Source organism: Mus musculus, chromosome 19, assembly GCF_000001635.26.
Source record: "Mus musculus strain C57BL/6J chromosome 19, GRCm38.p6 C57BL/6J".
Classification (NCBI taxonomy): Eukaryota; Metazoa; Chordata; class Mammalia; order Rodentia; family Muridae; genus Mus; species Mus musculus.
In genome coordinates, this window is record NC_000085.6 from 27788824 (window position 1) to 27814663 (window position 25840).

The window sequence follows — 25840 nt, forward strand, 5'->3', positions numbered from 1 at the left end:
ATGCATGAGCAGGTATCCACCCCTTAGGTTGAGAAATATTGGTGGTTTCAAGCACCTGTCCTAGGCTATAGCCTCATGGATAAGGTGGAGAACACTCCTGTATGAACGAGCATCCACATGAGCATGGCCATGGCAGTGCTAATGCCTCGGGCTGGCAGTAATGACCAGGCCTTCCTTGTCTTGGATTCAGGGTAATGGCAAGGCTTCCTAGGTCAGACTCAGGAGAATGGTAAGGCTCTTCTATAGTCTGAGTACAAATGTTGACTAACTATTGACCTTCAGCTAAAAACAGTATTTGCAAAGAGTACTAACCACAGCTCCCTCATCCCAGATAACTTTATGTTCATGGCTCCCTGAGACTCTTCCACTTCAGAGACCCTTTCCTTCCTCCATGATATAATATGTATAATAAATATGCTGTGTATCTGGGCTAGTGATGTATCTACATCTAAGTGTACAGTCTACCCAACGACATACTTCAATTATGCTGTTTTTTCTTAATCTCCCATGCCTCCCAGTAAGGCTTCCAGGATCCAGCCATGCAGGCAAGGGCATCTAACATGTGAGGGATCTTAACAAAACTGGACATTAATAGAGTAAAGCATATACTAGAGTTAATGCTATATTCATTACAATACACAGTTGGAGGCAATGGTTTCTGTGTGTCAATAAAATACCTTAAACCTCCTTAAATTTTTATAACTAATACATAAATGTATTATTACAAATGGAAGAATAGTTCATGTGCCAATGATACATTATCTTCCACTTGTCAAATAATTTACATGAATATAACATAGTAATTGTTTGAAAGTAAATATTTTTTCTATGAGAAAAAAAATTAAAGCAGAGAATCTTCCGCACACAAGAAGAAAAACAATGTAACATAATGATTAAATACCAAGTAACACTGAACTCAATGTCAGTCATCTTGAAAGGAATCCAAGAGTTGAGTATTCAGTTACAACTCCAACCATGTTGCTGAATAAAGACAGATATTTAAAATGCAGCCTAGGGATGACAAGTGGCTAACAAAGATACAAACACAAGGCTAATATTATTCAAAAGTAAACACAGACAGGTTAAAGAGAACACCTGGTGTCTACTGCCCTGTGAGATTGGAGATTAGAGAGGGACTGAAAACAAAACAAAACAAAACAAAAACTACCGTATCTACAAGTATTCCTGAGGCTTCTGTAGAAGGAACATGACAGTCGTTATCAAAATGTCAACCCACTGACCTTTGTAATTCTAATTCTAAAAATTTAGACATTGAGCAAAGTTAGTTTTGACTGCAGCAACCTCTGAGCTCGCCCCCAACTAGGAATGCTTGAATGATCTTCACTGTAGTCACTAGGGAAGCTCTTTTGTCTTATTCATAAAACACAGAAGAAAAAAAATAGTACACATAAAATTTGCATTTCTGGATTTCCCAAAGTCAATGTTGGCCATTCTGCTATAGCTTAAGTAGGCAGCCCCTGATGGGGCAGAGTCTGAGCAGCAGCATAGCAGCTGCTGGGAGCGGCGTCCTGGTCAGGCTGTCTCTATACGGCTATGCACATAGATGTGAAGACAATTTTAGAAATTTCTAGGTTAAGTATCAGATTTCTAAACATGAAGGTCTGTATTTGTGGCTGTCAAATTTATTATATTCTCTGTGAATTTACAATTTTAATTACAATGCTAAGACATAAAAATCCTTTCCAATTCTGCTTCTTTAATGATTTATGCCCAGTTTTCTTTTTTTTTTTATTTATGAATTTTATTTTTCAGTCAGATCACAGTTTTGTGAACTTGTCCTTTAGGATACTCAATGTTTGACTTGGACTCTTGCTCTGAACTTAATGGAGAAAACACAATTTAGCTCTTCTGCTCATAAAGATTGAGAAGTTAACTGTTACTTGGTTTAATCACACAAGAGACTTTTTCCCTTTGCCATAAATGAGGGTTGCACAAATATCAGGGGTGACTTAGGGTTGATAAAGCCAAAATGAGTCTTTGGGTTTAAAATGGTTGGGGAGGAAGTTTTGTCCTACATCTTTATATCTCTTAAAAAAAAACCAAGAAATGTAGCTTAAATCTTTTCAGTTATAAAAACTCAATACAACAGATTTCACACATCAGTTACATTGATTCACTCTGGCACTTAAGCACAAGGGCAACCTTTTAAAAACTGGAGACCTTCAAAATTAGGCCATAAGATTTAAAAAAACAAAAAAACAAAAAACAGTTCATGGTCTTACATTCGTCAAATTCACACTAAAAATAGTCTTATTTTTGTAGAATAAAGGCTAAGAAAACATTACATATGTTACAAGCTTATGACATGTATTTACATGGCCTTAAATGTCACAAACACAACTCCCTACTTCAAGCAGGCTTTGTATAGAGGTGAGGCCAGGATCGCTTTAGCAGCTTTGTGGGGTGCTATTCAGCACTGTCTGCTTTTGGAATAGACTTGGTACATCTCTGGGTACCTATCCACTGCATTTAAGAAATGACCACCGTATGCCCAGTTTTCATTACTCAACAGTTCTTATGCCTCAGTGGAAAACAGTTCTGATATTACCTGCCTACCAGCAGGAAGTATGCATCTGTTTGTCTCTTTCCTCAGTGGCGCTGAACTGTAAGTCTTCAAATCTTTTTGAAATGAAAATAATAACCATAATAGTGTCTAATAATGACAAGTCAATTATCTCTAACTCAGAGAGGACAGAGGGCAGGCAAGTGATGATCTACTAGGTTTCTGTATCTACAGAAAACACGAAATTCAAGTGAGTAATTTTTTTTCTTTTCAGGATTCCTACAATAGATCTCTGTAGTGACAAAGGCTCCCAGGGGTGTATTTCTAAAATGAAGTCAACTTTCACACACACACACACACACACACACACACACACACATGCACACACACACACACACACACACACACACACATACACACACACACACGAAGAAGGGCAAGCATGCCACTAACACAGAACATAAAGAGGAAGTGTGTGTGTGTGTGTGTGTGTGCGTGCGTGTGTGTGTGTGTGTGTGTGCATGTGTGTGTGCGTGTGTGTGTGTGTGTGTGCGTGTGCGTGTGTGTGTGTTGCATCGTGTTGCATCTCTCTTCTATTGCTATATAGGTGGGTATTCTGCCATTGGTCATGAGAGATTTGGAAAGAGTCAGACAGTTTAACTGATTCATCCACTAGTCATGAGCATACAAATTCAGATGAACAAAATTGAATATTGAGTTTCAAGAGATCAAGAAAACAATTTCTGCCATGTATCATGGCACATGACTTTAGTCGCAGCACGGTGGAGACAGAGCCAGGTTGATCTCTGTATGACTTCAAGATCAGCTTGATCTACATAGTGAGTTCTAGGATAACCAAAGCCATGTAGAGAGACCTTGTATGAAAAAAAAAGCCAAAAACAACAACAATAAAATGTACTTCCAAATTAAAGTTTTGAATTATATGACAAATGGATCCATATTTTGTGAGATATCAAGTTAGATAATTCAAATTTTTGATGGTGGTATTTGACCCTTTAGTAAAACTACAAATGTTTACTTCTTCATTTGGGATAATACCACTGACCTGGGCCTAAAACCTGTATGTACTGAGATATATAAACTGCCCCTAACGTAGATTCCAGGCAGAAATCCATCTGACCATTCCATTCTACACAGATGTGGCACAAGTTATGATCAATAACATCTTATAAATGTTTGTTTAAACTTGGGGCCAACAAACCTTTTCAATTTTCCCATCATATATCATATAATTAGTAAGCCCTTTCCCTTTAGGGCTGATTATATGTCCACAAAAAACGCCATGTATTTCCATCTGAAGTATTTTAGTTGAAAAGGTGCATTGTAAGTATATATATGTTACTACTTCCTAGATTCTAGTCATGCATCATAGTCACAAGAAAATGAATGATTCCAATTGTCCTTTTAAATATGACCTCCAACCAGCAAGGGTATGAATGAGTTACAGAGTCTCAGAAGTAACCAAGGGCTAAAAAAACCATGTAAGTTCTACTCTCTGATACTTAGCCTGGTTTGAAGATAAATACAATTGACAGAATTAATACATTAACTAGGTAGTTTTGAGTGCAAACTGGAACTGCCCAGAGGGTCTCAGAGCTCAGATTACTAGGCCTTTCCTAGTGGATTCTGACTCAAGTAGACTTGTGGAGTGACCTAATAATGAACATTTCTAATGTTTCTAAGTGGATGTGAGGCCACGGTCTAACGAGAGCCACTGAAAAGGAACAAGGGTACCTACAGGAGCAGAGGGAGGACTAGAGAACTTTTCCAATGGTTCCTGAAAACATCACCTAGTCTAGTGTTTCTTAACCTTCCTAATACGGAGACCCTTTACTATAATTCCTCATGTGGTGGTAACTCCCAATCAAAAACTAATTTTTGTTGCTACTTCATAGCTCTAATTTTGCTACTGTTATGAACTGTAATGTAAACGTGTGTGTGGTCTTAGGTAACCCATGTGAAAGCATGCTTGACAACCAAGAGGGTCATGACCCACAGGTTGAAAAACACCCATCAAGCTAGACTTTCAGAGATAACTCGCGGAAAACTTCTCAGCTTTGAGAAAGGTCTCCTTTCCTAGCAAAAATGTTCATTTCAATAAATTTCCCATTAATTTGTACACATCATAGTCATAGAGCTGGCTAACCCACCAAGTCTAAGCTGACTTCTTTTTTATGTGAATAGTGTGGACATACACACATTTACAGAGCATGACGAAAACTCAGTGCAATTTCAATGCTACCTGTAGAAAGACCACTTGAGCAGAAACTGCCGAGCAGCCTTCGGGAAGCTGGGCCTTCCTTCATAGGGCTTCAGCGCTTGCATCATCACATTGTCCAGCCAAGCAGCCCACTGCTCCAGAGTGCTCTGCTGCTGCAGGGTCATCTTGAAGTCTGTTTCTAGTCTCTGAACCATGTTGTCATCACACTGGCACACCCAGGAAGCCTGCTCCTAGGACAGGTCACAGATAGAAAGCAAAGTTCAACTCAGCAGCTTCCTACAGAGCATCATCACAGAACATACACAGGGTGTCACAGGGAGGACATCAACAGGGGACGCAAACACATCATGACCAGTACTTAATGAACTCAATGTATTTACCATCCTCAGGGCTTAGCGTCTTTCCCTACCTTTATGGGATGCAGTGTCTGACTAGGTGTTCTACTCTGGCCAGGCCTTGCGCAAGACCAGAACAGTTAATAAGGAAGACAGGTGTTTGGGCCAGCAGCACGGAACATCCTGTTTTCTCACTACTTCAAGGTTTTATCTACCCCATCAGATAAAAATTTAAAACCATTTTAGAAGATTTAGAGTAAGTCAGAGGAATAAATGGATTCAATAGGCCAAAAGTGGTCCCTAAAGATTAAAAGAAAAACAAACACTGAATGGTACTAGGTAGAAACATATGCTGTGTGAGTTTATGGATGGGGAACAGAAATCTCAAGGGTTATCAATTCAAACCAACAAATGCAAATTAATTCACAGAACTGAAAACAACAACAAAACCTCTTTTGAGAAAATGTAGACATGCTACCTGCCAAGAAACCTGATTACTGTAATTTTCCTTCTGCTTCTGGTTGGGAAGCTTCATATTTTGTAACAATAAAAATAGGAAATTTTAAAGTTACTTCTCAGTGATTGTCTAAGTTTTATGATACTTCTAGTGCTATACGGTATTTTAAGATTAAAAGAAAAATATCACTCAGGATTGAAATATAATTATTTGACAAGAAACTGCTTGGCAGATAATCAAAAGGCAAACGTGTGTGTGTGTGTGTGTGTGTGTGCGTGTGTGCGTGTGTTTGTGTGTGTGCCCAGTCCCTAACTTGCCAAACTTAGTTCAAGCAATTTATTAGGTCAGTGTGGGCTCTAGTTTCCTATGCAATAAATCAGACAAGTGAAAATTAATAAGAGTTTTTAAGTGGCATTCATTATAGTAATTTTAAGATAAGTGTCTTTGAAGGCATCTATAAAGCTCCAATATAAAACATAGACTACATGGATATTTTTATAAACAGTGTCTGTAGAGTTTATTCTATGTAAGCTCTGAGGTGAAGTTAATTCAAATTGAAATTTCAAATCAATGCATCCCTAATGCCATCTTTCCAGTGCTAACATCTCTGCTGATCCTACACACTTATCACATTAAAGGATCATTTAAGCTTAGACGTTTTAAAGGCAAACTGCATCTAAGTCATTCATTCTATTTCTCTGGGAAACCTCAGTTGCTTCCACATCTCAGCTGGTGATAGCAACTTCGAGACTTGTTTTTAGATGTTGCCTCTTTTTTTTAATTATTATTTTTATTGGTTATTTTGCTTATTTACATTTCAAATGTTATCCCCTTCCCGGAGGCTTCCTCTCCAACAACCACCATCCCACCCCTCTTCTCCCTGCCTCCAGAAGGGTGCTCTTCCATCCACCTGCCCACTCCCATAGATGTTGCCTCTTAAACAGCATTTGTAAATAGTTAAAATACACTAAAATGTGATCATAGAAAAATATCAACATAAAAAAGAAAAAAGACAATAAAAGAGTATGAGGGTAGGTCAAAACGTGAATATACCTACTCTTTAAGTTTTTCACATACAATATGTGCTCTATTTTTATGAATACATATTGCATATTTATATATACATTACTCATTTATTCGTGTTTATTTATGCTTATACATATGTAATTTTAACATGAATTAAATTAAGTATATAAATATAATAAATATCATACATTTTACTCAATATTCTGCTTATCAACAGTACCTACTATTCCGTGTAGACAAATATACAGCTGTATTTATTTGCTCATCAATAAACTTGTGTCACTGCATGAATACATTATTAAATAACCAATTCCATATAGCTAGCCATTTATTTGCTCTAATATTTTACTAGTATAAAGTTTGAATTAGCTATGTTGTTAACTACATTTTCTTATGCTTTCATTTATTTCTGTATAATATATTTATATAAGAACAGTTAAGATCTTTTAATAGTGTTAAATGGCTTTCAGACCCTGAGTACCCAGAGAAGTTTAGACATAACAGTAGTTACCAGGAGAAGGTTTTCCCCATTAGCATGTAAGTTTTTTTTAAAATACATTTGACTCTTTCTCTGTATATTGTACATCACTGCTAAATATGTGGACTGTATGCAGCATCCAGCCTCCAGAACCTTTTCATTGTGCAAATGAAGGAGCCTGCGCTCCATGTGAAGGGTGTGTCCTTGTTGGCCCTAGCTCTAGGATCAGGATCTTACTGATTTACAAGAAGGAATTTCCCTTCTTACCAAAAATTCCAACCCACTCTTTATGTGAAATTATTTTTGGCAAGGAAAGACAGTAATCTAAAACCTAATTGGAGAAATAAGACCACAGCTCAATAAGCCACTTTTCCCACCCTTTCATAATGTTCTGTTTCACTAGTCTATGGATCTCACAGTAACAATAGCTTACTCAGTAAGTAGTCCTTTAGACAGAAATTCAATTTCCTCAATTTTATAATGGAAAAAGCTGAAAACAAACACCTGAAGACATTCTTAACTTATATAAAAATAATATTCAACATGGTACATAGTAACAAAGTTCAAAATCACACTGTATCCTCAATAAATATTCAATGCTTAAGTTATCAGGTTAGACCACCAAAATCTACCTAATTTATAATTTACATAGAAATGCATCCACTTACACAGAACGTTTAGAAAACAATACCATTGTAAATCATTAATTAAGAAAGCAAGCCGATCAACATGCAATAGACTAAATGACTTGAATGCAAAGACATTTGCTGAGAAGAAGATGAAACAGGGAGAAGAATAAGTGCTTCTCCTGATGGAACGCCCATGCTCTTGACGTGCTCCAAAACTAATACACACAAATTGCTTCAAACCAAAGTGTCCTTAGTGCAAGAATTTTACTCGTTTATCAGCCTTACTGAGACTCATCTTAGAAGAGGCAGGGGCAGGTTTCAAGTGACAGGAAAAGGTCATGAGAGCGGGATGGGAAGCAGGGTACACTGGAGAAGCCTACCAAAGCTTGGAAGAAATAAAGATGCAAGGAAGGTGAAAATAATCTATACTCACTTGAGGATTTGTCAGAACGTACAAACAAATAAAGTGTAGGGTAAACTGAATGGCTCACCACTGCTATGAACCTCTGAAGAGAGGAAAAGTGTTCTGGGGGACGGATGCTTAAGTATGCAGTTTCCAGTTGTAATGGCTGCCATGATAGACACAACACACACACACACACACACACACACACACACACACACACACACACACACACACAACTTGACAGTTGACAAGGAAGGGAGAGAAGGAGTAGTCTCGAAGTTGCTGAGTAAGGATGAGTGGTAGATGTGCAGTTGACTACATACAAAGATGTCCTGAAGACAGCTGCTTCTAGCCAGTGAGTGGGCTCATTTTTATACATATTCAATTCAATACAAAAATAATGAAGCCATGTTTGAGAACTCACAAAAATATTAATACAATAACAGTTAATGCTTTTTTCATATATTAATTAAAATCATTCTTTATAAAAATTACTGTTACTGAGTTGAAATTAACCAACGTTGTCTTATTATTCTGACTTCAAGATTATTTTACCTCAGTTTTTATAAGGTAATTTTTAAACATATCTTTTTAAAATGAAGATTTGAAGCAAATATTAGTGTACTTCAAGATATAATTGCTTAATATGTTTGGTAAATGAGATAGTGTAAATCTATTTACACACATAGACCGTTTTATAAATACAAGACTGCTCTTGTAAAGGCTACATGACTGCATGCTTGTACATGCAAGTGTCTGTTTATATACATATAGTTGGTAGTAGATGGACAGATACATGGGAAAGAGACTGAAAAAATAGCTATCAGAAACATGAGCCTAATTCATTAAATGTCATAATGAACACAATTCATTGTACTATAAATGAATCAAGCTCAAATGGTTTTATGGAATAAATTTTAAATAATAAAGCCAGACATGATGTAGAGATTAAATTTCGTATTAATACAGTAATGATCTGGAAAGACAGACTGTACAATTCACCTACTTAAGGTAGACTTTTACTCAAAAGGAAGTCCCATACCCATTGTATCTGCTATTATAATACCCTAGCCCTATCCAGCCAGAAACCTATTTTCTGTTGCTAATGTCTATTCAGGCCATTTCATACAAATGGAAGCATGTAATGACTTTCCTTCATCATGTTTCCAAGGCTCAATCAAATCTTAATTTCTTTCCATTGCTCAGCAGTGGTCCATTGTATGAATAAAACACATGTTCATTTATTTGTTAATGACCACCTGGGCTGTCTCATCTGAACCATGATGCTATGAACACTGAAGGATACCATGAACATTGAGTTATCTCTAGTCTGAGGAGATCATACAAGGTTGGATGATCAGAAAAACTGTTTTGGAGCATTTTTAGAGTACAGATTTTAGGGATAATTATGTGGTAAACTCTATTAAATACAAAAACATCTGAGCCTTCCAGTGCAAGCATTTTAGTCAAGGACTGGTCAACTTGTGTGGCCATGTTTCTCTTTCTTATAGCTATTTGCTGAGCCCTGGACTGCTCAGGCATATGGTAATGTATATTTATCTCTTTGAGGAAATGCTAGCGTCTCAGTGGTTGTGGCTTTTACATTCTCATCAACAGCTTATGAAGTGCTAATTTCTCCAGTTCTCCAGGGACCAAAAACTTAGATTTTATATCTTCAACCACATCCATTTCAGTGTTCATAAATATTATTTACTCATGGTTTAAACTCCTGTTCCCCTGGTAGCCAATGCTGAGAATCCCTTCCTATGTTTACTAGGCACTTGTCTATTGCCATTTTAAAATCAAGTGGCTTTTTATTAATGGGTTTCAGAGTAGTAAACACACACACACACACACACACACACACACACACACACACACACAATTATATATAATGTATAGGATACTTGTAGTGAGAATTTTGGTCTCTTTAAAAACACAGAAATATTATAGGAATGTTTTTGTTTTAATCCCAAGTGTGGGATATGGGCTGCTTCAGATTGTGCACAGCAGCTGACTATGATTTGTCTTTTGTGATTTTGCTAGCTGCAGATAGTTTCTGCAAGTGTATAACATTGGAATATCTGGGGACTCTTGAAAGGGTATAGAAATGCTAGAGCATCAAGAGGGGCTGTAGTCTCTGTAGCTCCTCCTGCTGCTGCTGGTTGCCGTTGTTGCCTTTTGTCAAGTGGTCGTGTGTAAAGAGAGGGGAAGAAATTGGATATCCTGAAGACAAGATCAAATTTGCTCCAAGGAACTTAACCCCCTCCTAATCAGCAGGAAGGAAGTAGTCTACGGATCTCCTCAGCACTTTTCCCTTCTATCCTTTTTCTCTCCTAGTATCAGGGGTTGAAAGGGAGGAAGAAGGGGGATGGTGAAGGGGGGAAGAAGGAAAGAACCCACAAAGTAGCCAAAAGTCAGGCTATTTGAATTTCTGACATTCTTTGCATTTTTAAAATATTCATTATATAGTCTCTTTTTAATTCCAAAAGTTTTAAATTTGGATTGTGTTTAATTATGCTTTTTTTTTTTTCTTTACTTTGTTGGTTTTACTTTAGGTTAGAAGTGTTGTCATTTTAAAAGTAACAACTAATTTTGCTACTTTAGTATCATAAATAAAATATTTGTTAGACTTTTGCATGGAGCCTACATTATTCATTTCCAAGCATAAAATACAGAGCAACTGGTGTTAGAAAATATATTTCATGTGAACTAAACATCCAAACTTACTGCAGTTAATTCTTTAAGTGAGAGAATTTTCTCATGTATCTGCAATATACTCTGTAATAGAGATGCTTAGTTTTTCAAGGTGGGTTACTATAGTAACAGAAGTACCTGCTTGAATGCTTACAAATCACTATTTAAACAACCTAAGGTAGTTGTTATATCCTGGAAAATGAAACAAGAGCAGCCAAGCAGTTTTTCAGATTCTCACAGACATAGACTAGCCTAATATTTTTTTGTCAGATTTCAATGACTCTGATCTTGATTATCTGTTTAACTTCTTGGCAAACCTGGATGTATTCTGTTGCCTACTTTACCCACAAAACAAATGGGGTCAATGAAGCTCTGTCTGGGTGAAACTCTAGCTTTGTAGAAACTGTGAACACACAGTGCCAGTGCACAGTCGGATGGTCCTGGTTTAGAACATTGTCACCATTCTTTAAGAGACAGGATATGCAGGGAGGCAGAGTACCTGGACATTGGCAAAGTCAACGCGGTTGAGGTCACTGAGCATCTGGTTGATCTGGGAAGTGTTCTGAAGCACTGCGCGGGCTGCCTGGGCCAGGTGATTGAGCGATGTGTATCTTCGCAGAGTCTGAGCAAAGGCACTTACAGCGGCAACCTATAGAAACCCAAGCAAGCTGGGGTGGGCTGTCTTTTTTTTTGTTGTTGTTCTTCTTCCTCCCCAACCTATCTCCTTTCTCTCATAAAAGAAACTACTACAATCTCCAAATCTCATTTTACTTCAGTCAACTTTAACAGTTTTCCTTAGATATATTTCAAATTAATTTGGTAATAGTTAACTTGTAAATTATATACCATTTCAGATTCTTAAACAAAGAATTAGTTTTGAGTGAAGTGAGGTCAACACTAAAACAAACTCCCATATTTTCTGACATCTGAGTGCAGCAATAATTAAGCCAGTCTTGGAAGATAATTACCAAACAACAACAAGAAATTACATTGTTTAAAAAAGTAGAAAAATGTTTGCTTTCTTTTCCTCCCCCACTCTTTTTAGGAAAACTAACAATTAGACAAGTATGAACATTTCTTTTTATTTGGAAAAGCAAACGATAATTTGAAAAAACACTTTTCAGAGCAGTGTCATTCACATCTACCATTATGAGTTCATTTACACCACTAGTTTACAAGTTGGTAGACTTGATGGTGAAATAAATAAGTTCAAAGGTGTCATGACCTAATCCACATTTATCTCTCAAAAACCTCCTCTCCATTTTCCTCCATGCCCTAGATGACAAGCACTCAAGCTCACAGGACGATTTAATCAAGGGTGGGCATTGTTAGGAGACCAAAGGACAAACCACAGTGGTCAGAGCGCTCACTCCTCAAAAACTGCGTTCTTCTCTGTTCTAAGGCTACAGGTGGGGAAACACGGAAAGACGTTTCCTAATGCTGTGAACGTCAGCCCTTACACTTGCTGGTGACTTCTCATTATTGCTAGCTGTGATGTGCTTAATCATTAGCTTAGTCAACTCTGTTAGCATGCTTAGAAATCAATTCAGTCATTCCATACACTCTTTCCATAGACTTTTTTTCTTTTCTTTCTTCTCTACAACTATTATAATGGATTGAACCCAGAACATTATGCATACTGGTCAAATGTTCTACTGCCCTAGCTGGTCATCCATCACTTTCTGAATGAGACTAAATGAGCTAGTCTATGTTGAAAAGTACCAAAGATAATGGAAAAAAAAACACTAAATGAATACCTAGTTTTCATGATCTCATAGAAATATTAGATGCATAGTAGGTATGACTTGAGTCTTTCAAAATATGCCAGAAACCTTAACATATTTATAGTATTTTATGGGTATATAAGCATATATTTGAAGAACTAGTTGGTTGAGTAGAATAATTGGTTGACACTGTAGAGGAGACTACTTTGAAAATGAGATATATTAGGACTGTATGGAATACTCAAGCAAGCTTATATACACTTGTAGAGAACATGGTTCTCTGGTTTATATACATACACACACACACACACACACACAGACACCAGGCAGCAGGTTAAGTGCCTCATACATATATTACATGGTTCAACTACCATCTCAACATGGTATATTTTAGAGGGGTTAAGTGGCTTGTGTAAGACTGTACAGATTGGAACCCAGGCATTTAAGTGCTATCACCACTCACTAGACAGCTCTTTCCTCAGTCGGGGTAAACTGTCTCATTGACAGAAAGTTCGGCAGGAAAACAACTGCATATATGCAACGGCAGAAGAGCAGAAGCTGTGCTCTGCAGTGGTAACCATTCAGGTTAAACCTAAAACTCAGCAAGGTGGACAATACTGCAGGCAAGCTGCTGGGGCATTCATTTTGATAATAGTGCGAAGAGTGTGATTGTAGCAATTTGAGGTATTATTTTAGGAATACAACAGATTTTGAAAGTAAAGATATACTCTTGGAGTCTAATCTTGGAAACAGCTACCTAACCAAAAGCCACAAATGTGATTTTTGGGGGACAGCAAAATCAAAGTATTGCCTCTGTCCAATCTTGCCACAGGCATATGCCAGAAAGGGATAATGTAGAATCTGGAATCCTCAAGGCATGAGTAACAGCTCTGAACGACAGAATCCATATGCTAGTTCTGCATAATATTCTGTGTTATTTATGTATAAAGATTAGTTACGAGAAAATTATTGAAGAAATAGTTCCTTAAGCAAGTGTAAACACACACATGCACACACACACACAAAGGACATAACCATACCTTGGTTTGAATCATTCTCTGTGGAATATTGTTCATGGCATTTGAAAGCCAACCTTCTAGGCTTTTTGCGAAATTTCGAATGGCTTGGGTCAAGGCACCTGAATGACAGAAAAAGAAAAGTAGAACAATAAAGATATGCAATACCATTCATTTTAAACTGGAACAAGAGAAATATGTTTATGCTACTTTAATAGCACATAGAAAAATTTCTATTATCTTCACTGATTAAAAAGTAACATAATTTCTAATTTCTTAGTGCGTCTCAAAATACTAGACTCGGCTTTTAGAACTCCCCTGTTCTCAGACACTGATGCCGCCTGCTGGAAAGGAAGACATCAGAACTTGGTGCTCATGCTCATATACCAGTTGTGAATAGACTTGATGGAGGATTTCTGCCTTGGACAAAACTGCAGCAAGAGTTTTGTGATCAAGACTAAGAATTTGCTTTGTAAATTTTCCATTTTGGTCCCCAAATCAACCTTATTTTATCTTGTTGGTTAAAATGAAACACAGTGCAAAATATTATTTTTGTCTCTATGTATGATGTTTTACCATAAAGCCTATGAATTGGAGTATTTATTTGTTGAAAATAGAACAAAATGTATAATTGTCTCAACAAAAGTTTCAGATTACTATTTGAATTTCACATGGTAGGTAGAGCTAAAGTGTAATACAATTGCTGTCACAGGAGCAATGTTACTAAGATATTACCAAGACAGCCAACCCTATTGTGTTAAAAGCCTAAAATAGGGACAGGTCCCACGACAGAACTTTATAGTGGCCGTGAAGTGTCCAGAAGTGCCTTCAGTTATCACTGCTAGCCATATTACAAGGGATCTGCTCACTGTGTCATTTAGTCAATGGTGCTTAAATTCCTTGGTGCCTAGGGTTACATGCTGTGGGGAATAGATTTGGGTATTTAATGTTTAAAGCACCCATAACACAAGCTAATCTCTGTAGGTTCCATACTATCTGGTAGCTATGCAGATCTGTGGTAGACCATGGGAAAGAAGCCTATTTTGGCTATCTGCCCCCAAGAATCTAAAGCAGGACCAAAGTCCTGGGCTTTCCTTTCTATGCTGAAGTGCACTCTATCTTCTGCCAAAATAGATTTTAGAGTGCATTTAGACTATTCAAATTACTCACAACAGATATAAGATTTAATACCCCAATAATAACCAACTGACTCTTTGTTGTTTAGCTGGATAGTAGAGATTGAAATTGCCTAAATATTGATTAGGAAAGAATGCATACTTGAACTGGAAATTTCTTGAGAGGCAATCTCTTGGAATCTCTAAAGCGCCCCATCTTAACTAGGAGAGAAAAAAGAAAGAAGCGTGTCTCTCTGTCATTTCACGTCCTAGAGTCATGGAGTGCAGGTGTGAACGGAAAGGAAAAGAGTGACAAGCATTAACGGCCTTTCTGAAACTCAGTACAGTTTTGTTTAAGGTTCAATATGGCAATCTACATTTTACATTTGTTCTCTAATTAGTATAACAATGACTTAATTTGAAAAAGACCCCCATAACTTCTAACGTCATTTTAAAGCATTTCATAATGCCCTCTTTTAGACAAACTTGATGGCAGGAGATTATAAGATAAAAAGTACATTGGGCATATTAAAAAGTTCAGGTATTTACTTATTGTTTAACTAAATGATGGGCAGCTGGAAATATAATACAGTGTTACCAGTTGAGTTCTTATTCAATAATTCACACTTAATTTCCTTTTTCCGTGTTTCGGGTGAATGTATTTTAGAATATGGCGCCTTCAGGCTGACTTTAAATTAGTATGATGTGCAGACTTTTTAGCTAAAAAAAGAAATCCCATCTGGACAGAAAATGGTAGAGTGAAGCACTAGTAGCCAAGAAATACAATTTTTAAAAATAAAATTAAGTTTCTTCTCTCTGTAGGGATTCATATAAAATCAGAATTGTGCAGACTGATTCTGACAGCTTCTAAAGACTCAGAAATGGATGGTTTGGTATTTAAAAATCTATTCCAAAGCTGAGCTGCCTCAGCCTGCTCAAGATCAGTATTAAAATGTACCTCACCCAGCAACAGCTATCTTCATTGTATTTTACGCAATACATTGTTGAGCCTTACTGTAAAATGGAAATTGAATTCCCCAAATTTCTTTTGTAGAGTAGTACATTAATATATCTTGTAATTTCAGAGAAATAAAACGATTTCACTTTCCAGTGAGTTGTAGAGACAAATTCTTTGATAGAATAACAGGTTTTTCTAATCACATTTTTCAAAAGACAAAGGGCAAGTGTATCATATACTTAATTCTAAGGTTTAAAGTAAACTAAAACTGATGAATAACTTAAATTTGGGAACTGCTAAATTCTTAAGATGCTAAGACAAAAGCACACAATTTCTGAATTGTTTAATTAATATTGATGCTACTGACTTGCCTCGGAAAGCAAAGCACTCGCTAACATCCCTTCTTGTATCTCCTGAGAGAAACTGTATGTTGGTAGCCAGATGTCATAGGCTAATGAGCTAGCCTATGCAACATCTTTTAAACATCTCTAGAGACTAACACTTGGAGCACAGCGGGCAGGAGAGTAGGGGGAAAAAATCAAATTCTAGAACAAAAACCAGTGGAAATTGCCAAAGTGAAATTTTCTATGACAATATCAATTTCTATCAAACTTTTAGTTGGGTAACCTGGTGTGTTTAGTGTGAAACACATTAGTAATTTATAAAGTGTTAAGATAATGCCAGTGGGATTTCTTTTGTTTCTTTTGTTTCTTTTTTTTTTTTACTTTCTCCTCCATATATTAATGTAGATTGACTGGTATAATATATAAATGTGTATAAGCATCTCTTTTTAAGGTAGTGAATGTGTAAAAGAATTTACACCTTTCACTGGGTCTTTGCCTTTGTAAATACAAACACACAAATGTTAACATCTTCCGCTTTCCTTCCACTAAAGCCTATTTATATATTTTCCACAATAACATAACAAATAATTGGTGAATAGCATATTTAATGTACATAGCTGCCAATGTCATGAGCAAAAAGACTGCTTTTATTTTATTAATGTCAGAGTGGAAAGAATCCCATTTCTTTAAAAGTTCAGGTTACTAGTAAGGCTCATTGAATGTAGGTGTAACATAGTGCCAACTACTTCTAACAATATGTGTAGTAGCATTTACATCTACAATTACAGAAGAACTCTCTGTTTGTTACAAAGTGATTACTGAAAAAGTTATGCGTGATCTACGCAGTTTCCAGTCACTTCATGGTGGGTGCACTGCTTGTGCAGTTATTATTTTTTCCTCAAATCCTAGTCAACCTTGAGCGTTAACGGAAACTGAGTTTGTAGTTCTGAAGATGACACAGGTGAGAGAGTATGTGTTTTTATACAGGATTTGAACTCTACTTGAAACCACAATCAACTCTTTTCAAATGCTAGGCAACAATGAAAGGGAATGGTCTGCAATTAGAGGTCTGAGTATTTTTTGGCTATATGCAGAGGACTTTAGTCTTGAGTAGAATAATTCTGCATGGTCGACTAGATTCTCAGTGTTCTTGCAATTAGTTTATTAAAGGTGTCATAACTGTAGCTTAGCTTTTAAAAATAATATTGGAAAAGACTGGAAGATAGGTCAGTTCCCCTTCACTGCAATGTCACTCTAAGCTTCTTACATGCAATATTCTATATGCTGTATGGTTTTTATTTGACAAATTTAAATAAAATTAGGATCACTCCTGATTGCAACATCAATCCCCAAAATTTCTTGGGTGGTATGTATGAGAACAAAAGCATCCGTAGTTGTCTCCATTTAACTTACTAGGAATGGGTCTAAGGACGTCGGGGATGAGAATCTCCACCAAAGCCTGGTACATCCCATGGTCACAGTTACACATCCATTTCAGGATAGACTCATGTTTGCACAGAGTTATCAGCTTTGCTTTCGGAAGTCGACTTTCTATTTCACTCAGATTGCTGGTGTGAATAAATGTTGCAAATGAATAGATGGCAAATGAGGATAAAACAGAAAATGGACTTTAAAAATAATTTATCAAATATTACTGAGGTTAGAACTATACCATCATTGCACTGGTGTCATATGGCTGGATATATATGGATGTATATATACAAACGCACCCCCAGGGCTACTTATGTACATTAATATTTTCTTATGGTCTGAGAGGCAGATAGGATAGTAGTCCATTAGCGTGACATAGAGCTAATAGTCCCCAAATCACTAAGATGGGAGCCGCACATATTAAAATCTCAGGCGAGCAGTCTGGCTTATTAGATTTGGTCAAAGCGTCAGTCTACTCAGTGTTATCAGGTGACGTTCACAACTGGTATACATACACATCTCTAGCTCATTAGCAGCGACATCTACTTCATCGTGAAAATAAATCAGAAAGGCCTATTGATTCTGACCTTGATTCCGTGATGGTAGTGCCGTCGGCTGGAGTAGATGGGGAATAGCGCCAGAATGTTTGCCACAGTTTTTCTATCAGGCTAAACTGAAGATTCACAACAACGTCCAGTATTGCCTAGAAACAAAATGACCAAACCATAATACTTCCTTTACTTCTCCTGGTCTTTTACTTTACCATAAGCTTTTTTCTGCTAAGGTGGCTATACTTCCTATGGGATATAAATCATCCCATATGTATTTGACCCTTTTCAGGACTGATACCTGGTTTGCAGTGATTTACACTATCCACATTTGTCTCCTGAATCTTAGAAATCTGGCCACTCCAAAAAGCAATGTCTAATGATAAAAAGCACCAAAGACACACTGCATATTCAAGACTTTGTAAGATACAAAGGACAGACAATACCTAACTAGCTATTACATTAATTTCATATTGAAATGACAACATATTGCATTTTGGAGATATAGTAAAACAATATAAAAATCAAGTAATAATTTGGTCAATCATTTACATTCTGAAATACTAACAGCATTATATTCCAATGTTTCAGTAACAGAAGAACTAAAAATAAGGAGTGATGATTTGCCTGTATAGTGTGTTCTTGTTGACATGAAAATAGATTAAAATTTAAATACTCCAAAACAAAAGTGCAAACACTACCTACTAATGTTTATATTGCTTCCATGCTGAAATAACATACTGTATATTTCAGGTTGTTTGGTGGTTTGTGTGATGTCTCCCAGTATTCTTGGGCATTTGAATATTTAGTCCTCAATTGGCAGCACTATTTAGGGAAGCTTAGGAGGTGTGGCCTTCCTGGAGGACATATGTCACTGAAGGCAGACTTTGAGACTTTAAAGACTTGTGCTATTTCAAGTTCTCTGTGTTCTGTGCTCATGATTCAAGATATGAACCTTTAGCTTCTTGTTCATGCTGCCCCGCCTCTGCTAGCTGCCATGTCTCCCTGCCATGACAGTCCCCTTGGAGACCATAAACCAAATAAATTCTTCTCTAAGTTTCTAAGTCATGGTGTTGTATTGCATCAATAGAAAAACAAACAAACAAACAAACAAACAAAACAACCCAGTTATGTAATCAACTGGATTTAAAAGTTAATATTTTGTTCTTATTCTTTTCATTTTCGGTGATGCAAATTGAATCTCAAATATAGAAAAGGTGATACAATCATTGATAAATGGTTTATGTATTGCATCCCTTTAATGCCGTGTAACATTTCAAAGGCTTGGGAAAAGAAGTGAAAATTAATAATCTGTTTATAATCTTCATATTCAATTTTGAAATCACAAGATATAACATTAAAAACCTATTAAATGTGAAAGTAATTAATATCTTATCTTGCTTCCATGTTACATTCCATATCTAATCCAAGGTAATGTAATCAGTACATTCCACACAAACATGCCCACAGGCTAACCTGATCTAAATAATCCCTCATTGAGACTCTCATCCAGGATCATTCTAGAGAACTTGACAAGTTGACAGCTGAAACTGTTATACACACACACACACACACACACACACACACACACACACACACACATCACTACCTACTCCAGACCAGGAAGGACAAAGTATTCCAAACATCTGTGTTCTTAGGTGGATAACCACTGGCCATCCAAGAAAGCAGAGGTTAAGAGTGGTCAGATACTCAAGTGTGGAAGATGGGGGATAAGGTTGAGCTAAGTCTTCCAAGGCTGTGGATCATGGGTCCTCACCAGGCAGAGGTAACATAAACAGGAGTCAAGAGGCCTCCATGCACTGACATCTTTCTGGGATGAAAAGGGATATCCACAGAGCTATATTTGGCTATATAATAACTTTTAATCCCCCCGAGAGCATACAATTTTACTTATACTCCTTTATATATATAAAATCAGCTTTAATTATGGTTTTCTAACTGTGGGGTCCTTGCCTTGAGTTTTAATTCAAATTTAGTTTCCAGAACTATTTTCTAGGTGTATCAACTTTCTGTTTTCTTCTATTGATGATGTTAGTAACTGTAATTCCCTCTACTAACTTTTGATGAGCACACTTAATTTCATTCTGCCACTGAAACCACTTTGTAATAGAACCTTCAGATAACAACAAACATGGAGTCAAAGAAAATTTAATTCTGTGATTATGCTGAATGTTAAAAGGCCGAAGTGTAAGCAGTGTGAGTCAGTAAAATGGGTTTGATCCCATCAATAACTGAGAACTAAGAAGAATCCCATCAGGATTTATGAAAGTGCCCAGAAGGCAGAGAAAATGGGGATAACCTAGGGCCCATCTGAGTTTTTAGGAAAAAGTAAAATGTAACATCATAATTCTAGTGTATGTGTCACGCGTGATGCTCGGGCCTTGAAGAATATGCTAGAGAACACGCTCAGGCTAACTCAGACATTAAGCATGGGTGCGGGAGACATGTTCTGAGAACTAGCAGGAAATGCTATACATTGTCACATAGTGAAAACGAAGTAATCTAAATATAAAACCTTCAGTAAGATTAAAAAGAAAAAAAAAACACCCCAAAAAACCAAAACACAAAACACAAAACAAGGCCTGCTCTGAAAACAAAGTAAACACATGGAAAAATCAAAACCTCCAGAAGGAAATTCTTACAACTGCAGCTTAGGCATGTTCCATGAGATGTCTTTAAAAATACCTTAATAAACATATTACAAGAATTCCAAATAGCATAATAATTCTTCCTTAAAAAATAAATCATAGAAGATATGAAGTGAAATATGGCAAAAATTAGTATGCTCTAATTATTTGCCAATGACCTTGGAAATGGTAACAACACCAGCCTCATCCAAGGCAGCTTTGTAAGTGACTAAACTATGATTATTTTCCAAATATTTAGGCAAACAGAAATTAAAATAGTCTATATTCTACTGGTTTATGGCAAATGACTACAGGATTCAATCTGAGATCCAGGCAGCTTTATTTAAAATTTTGACATGTAACAGAAAATAAAATTAGAATTTTGTTTTCTAAGTCCACCACTCTGTTCCATGAGAGATGGCAGGGTTCATTGTGTGGACTGTCATATACTACATAGAAAAATGATGAGAGCCCCTATGTCGTCATATGTATATTTATTCATTACAACAAGAATTTTCATGAAAATTTTATAATTTAAAGACTATTTCAATCTTTTTGGAGGAGTCTGTTGCTTAGAATGATCTCACTGTACACTCCTTAGCAATGTAAATAATTATACTCCAATTTATACGCCGAATAAATATGAGTCACTCAAAACCTCTGAATTATATTTTTATAAGCTAATAAGCTACTTACAGTCAGTTTAATCTGAATGCAGATAACTGAGGAGTTGTTTAAAGAATCTTCAAATCATTCTCACTGAATATAACAGTTGTGAGATTTTTCTCACATATATAAAAATGACGTAGAAACACCCCAATACTCAAAGAAATATCAATGGGGGATGAATACCAGCTGGCTTATATCATGTCAGAAGTGCTGGAAATAAGTAAGGTGAGATGGAGAACACTCAATTCAGCAAGATGTTGATAAGAAGAGGACTTGTCCTAGAATGTCAATAACCTAGCATCTCTGACAAGCACTTGGGTTCACTCAAGCAATCTTATTTCTGGACCAAGGGGGGAAAAATCTATACATGCTTTAAACTGAAACTTCTTATTTTATCCTTCACTGTCAACTGTCAGGAGGAATTGACTAGAAACCACAGGCTACTCTGTAATTTGCAGGCAGATCTTACAAATCTACTAGGATAAAGCTACTTAAAATTTAAAACCACTTAAGAGACCTCTATGCAACATATTAGCTCCTTTCTACCAGGTGAATTCAAGATACACTGATGTACTAGAATGGAGAAAGCCCTCCTCCTAGACAATGACACAGATCTGATGACTGAGAGAGCAGGAGTAGAGTTATAAACCACCAAGAAAACCCTAAGTAACCCTCAAGCAATCTATGTGTGTTTTAAGCAACATTTCTTATTTCACCATTCACTGTCAACGCACAGAGGGATTTTCTAGAAATCACTGGGTAATCCTTAAATTGCAGGCACATCACAAATGCGCCTAAGATAAAGATACTTGCATTCTAAAGTCAGTCTAAAGAATCCACCCCCCCCAAGAGAAGACCAAAAGCACGTATTAAATATTTTTACATTGTTTTTAATAGAACCACACATTTGTGGTATTCAAAAGGGTCCACTGAAAGACTGACTCTCCTAAACATGATGTTGTAAAGTTCTTCATTAGTTACTTCTTCATTACTGTGATGAAACACCACGATCAAGACACTTTACAGAAGAAAGTTCATTTGGGCTTATGGTTCCAGAGGGTTAGAGCCCATAATAGTGGAACAAAGGCATGGTGGCAGGAGCAATAAGAAAAGGGCTCATTTTGAATTGCCTGCACAAAACAGAAAGAGCAAACAAAAAATAGTGGGGGCCTTTGAACTCTTAAGGCCCATCTCCAGTGACATTCATTCCCCATGAAGACTACACCTCCTAAGCTTCCCCAAATAGCAGCACTAACTGGGACAAAGGATTCAAATACACAAGAGTACAGGGCACATCACTCAAACTATATTCACTTTCTGACCCTCATATTAGCATAGCCATATCATAAAGCAAAATACATTTAGTTGAATTTTTAAAGTTCTCATAGTTTTTCAGTCACAACAGTGCTCAAAAGTTCAAGCCCAGAGTTTCTTCTGAGATTCAAAGCAATCTCTTAATTGTAATCCCTTGTAAAATCAAAATCACACACTTCTAACATATACGGGCACAGAATATATATCACTATTCCAAGAGGCAAAATGGGCAATAGCAAGATAATACTGTATCAAAACATGACTGAAAAATGGCACGGCAAACATCAAACTCTCTGATGTCACTAACTAATGTCAATAGGCTTAGATATCTTTGCACCTCCAATTCTATTGCTTGTGTCCTCTCTTGAGCTGGTTCCACACTTCAAGTGCAGCTCTCCTTGGCAGGTGTCTCATGAACCTGCCATTTCCAACATTTTAGGGTCTCCACTCTAAGGCACCGTTCGTTTATAGTTTCAAACAATGGCCTTTCAGGTCCCTTCCCTCTCAGAACTTCTAGGTAGGGACTGCCTCGTTTACTTGGCCTCGTCAGCTCTGTGAAAACAGAGTAAGATTCCACAACGTCTCCATCTTTCATGACATCACAAGCCACCCCCACAAGGCCAACATTGAAAAGTTAGGCTGCTGGCTCAGGATATACCCTGACCCCTTGATTTGCATTGGCAGCAGCTTTTGACAGAGGTTGCTTTCCAGGAGCCCAAGAAAACACCTTATGCTTTTTGGATAAGTTGTAGCTTAGCTGGATGAGTTCTTGCTCTGAGAGCACCTTCCCTTTATTGGATTGTAGATCTGACTATCCTAAAGGGTGGAATCTCCTTAATAATTGCAGTCTCTCTGTATAAGCCTTGTCAACAACACTAAGCTTATTAGTATTCTTTGGTCTCTGCATTTTGTATTTCTTTCTGCACCTTTTGTTCTTTCTCATTTTAGACCTGTTAGGAGTGATTACAAATAAATAAGAGATTCAGTTGATATTGTGATGTGTGGCAATCTCCTCTGCTAATAAAATGAGTTCCTTACTTTTAAATCTAGCCTCAGGCAAGTTCTTAGGGCATGGGCAGAAAGCAGCCAATTCTTTGCCTAAATATCACAGAACAATCTATAGTTCACTTGCTGATATTGTTACACTCTGAAGCCTCTTTAGCTAGGCCATGACAGTCCACACAGCTCTCAGCACTGCTTTAACCAGTTTTCTTACCCAAAGTTCCATAGTTTTCATGTTCTTCCAGAAAACAACATGGTCAGATTCTTCACAGCAATACCCTACTCTCTGGAACCAATTTCTGTATTAGTTACTTTTCTGTTGTGGTTCAACACCATAATCAAGACACTTATAGAAGAAAGAGTTTATTTGGGATAGTGGTTCCAGATGATTAGTCCCACAGTATGGAGCCCCACAGTATGGAATCAGGAGTAGAAAGTGAAGAGTTCACAACTTGAACCATAGTCACAAAGCAGAAGGCACAAACTTGAAATGGCACAAATATTTAAACTCTCCAAGCCCACAGGCAGTGACATACTAATAAGGCCACAATTTCTAGGATTCCCTAAAAAAACCACTGCCCACTTGGACAAAGTGTTTAGGTACCCAAGAGTATGGAGTGATTTAAACCACCACAGATATTGTTAACATTTTCTTATTCTTTCTTATGGAGATATTTATGTAAGGTCTCTTTCACTTAAAGGCCAACATGTTATATGAGTATTCTGCATTTTTCCTTTTGCTTTAATATTAAACCCTAGAGCTCACCTCATTTTAGATAATTTATTGTTTTCAATCCTATCAGCATATAATAATTTGACATATAGGTTATAGTAGACTTATTGAAGCTATAAGCGATCTCTTTGATCAAAAGAATAATGCAATATACCCTTGTACATTTGACGTGTTACCCATATGTAAGTATTTCTGTAGGACAGAGACCGAGAAGTAGAATTGCTGTAGTAAGAGATATAATGATCAGTTTTAGAGAATAAAATGGGTTCTAACTCTCACTCACCCTTCACTTTCCACTGAGACAAGAAAGAAGAAGGATTTTTATTAGTGTTCAAAGAAATGCTCAAAATAGCTAGTAGAACTACTCTGTTCTCTAGGGAAAAAAACTTGATTATTTTGTCTTAACAAGTTATGTGGCAAAACTTAGCATGTGCTCAGACTACACTTGAAAGTCTTACCTCACAGTGCTCTCGATAAAGACTCTGCAGTGACTTGATATCCTCAAAGGTAGTACCATCTGGCAGAGAAGAGATTTCAACTTCTCCAAACTCTGGAAGTGCTCGAGATGCATCTGTTACCATGACAACACAACAGAAAAAAAGCTATTGTGGATGGTGTCAATTACAGATTAATGAGGGAAAATTTCAGAAGACTAAAAGGAAAGAAAATGCGGAGACCAGAGGGCCAAAGATCACTGACTTTCAAGCTAATATTTTCTAGCCAGACTTAGAAACATTTTCAGCATATGATGGAAGAATGAATGGAGTATACTTATGAATTTTGTATTAACTAAGCTTTACACTAATTAAAATGGGCATTGTATAGGCTCTTAGGAAAAGAAAAACCACCTGAGCTTGCCAGTAGGAATTTTAGTTATTTTTATTATTATGCTATCCAACTACATAAAAATAAACATAGCCTTAAACTTATTATGTTCATCTTTTAAATAATCATAAGATGAAAGCTATAAAACTAAACAGCCCAAAGTACAAAAATAGCATTAAATTAAGAACATTAATTTGATGTGATGGATGATACTATCCTGTAATCAAATTATGTCTCACAACATGAACATGGTGTCGATGACTGTAGCACAAGTCTCTTGAGGATCACATTTACACCAGCCTCTGCTTTCTGGTGGCTACCTTCCCCAACACACGCCTGTATTCAAATCACTAGGACACTTGCTGTTGCTCATTTAGCCCTCTCTTGATGACAATGTAATTTACAAGCACATACTCTTTCTCTTTTCTCATTAGCCCTAGACAATTGGAAATGTACTTGGTATGTTCTTTACCATAAATTCAAAATTAAATGAAGAATGGTATTCATTCATAAGCTCTAGGAAATAAATATAAAATGTTTTACATTCTTTGAATACCAAAGCTGAATTATAACTACAAAATAAAAAAGTAATATTGTTTAAAGCTCAATGGTCAAATATATTATATCTGAGCACTTTGGTTTAGAAAATGCTGCCTTAACAGTTTCAGGCTCAGAAGTTTTCTAACCTGAAAGTCTAATCCAGCTATTTCTGTTGGCAA

At 36.7% G+C, this 25840-nt stretch overlaps 1 protein-coding gene across 15 annotated transcripts in view; it reads right to left on the reverse strand.

Annotated features, from left to right (window-relative positions):
• Rfx3 (regulatory factor X, 3 (influences HLA class II expression)) overlaps window positions 1–25840 on the reverse strand; it is a 252949-nt gene that overhangs the window by 27103 nt on the left and 200006 nt on the right. For 13 of the 15 annotated variants that reach the window (XR_877668.3, NM_011265.3, NM_001166414.2 and 10 more), the window contains 6 exons: window positions 24755–24867; window positions 17970–18085; window positions 17365–17519; window positions 13559–13656; window positions 11294–11443; window positions 4788–4996 (listed from right to left, as the gene is read on the reverse strand). Coding sequence is in view for 12 of the 15 variants with exons in the window: in NM_011265.3 (NP_035395.2) it covers window positions 4788–4996; window positions 11294–11443; window positions 13559–13656; window positions 17365–17519; window positions 17970–18085; window positions 24755–24867 (841 nt within the window). In the remaining 3 variants the exon portion in view is untranslated. The remainder of the gene's footprint in view (window positions 1–4787; window positions 4997–11293; window positions 11444–13558; window positions 13657–17364; window positions 17520–17969; window positions 18086–24754; window positions 24868–25840) is intronic. The other 2 variants (XR_003952761.1, XR_003952760.1) reach the window with 1 other exon arrangement.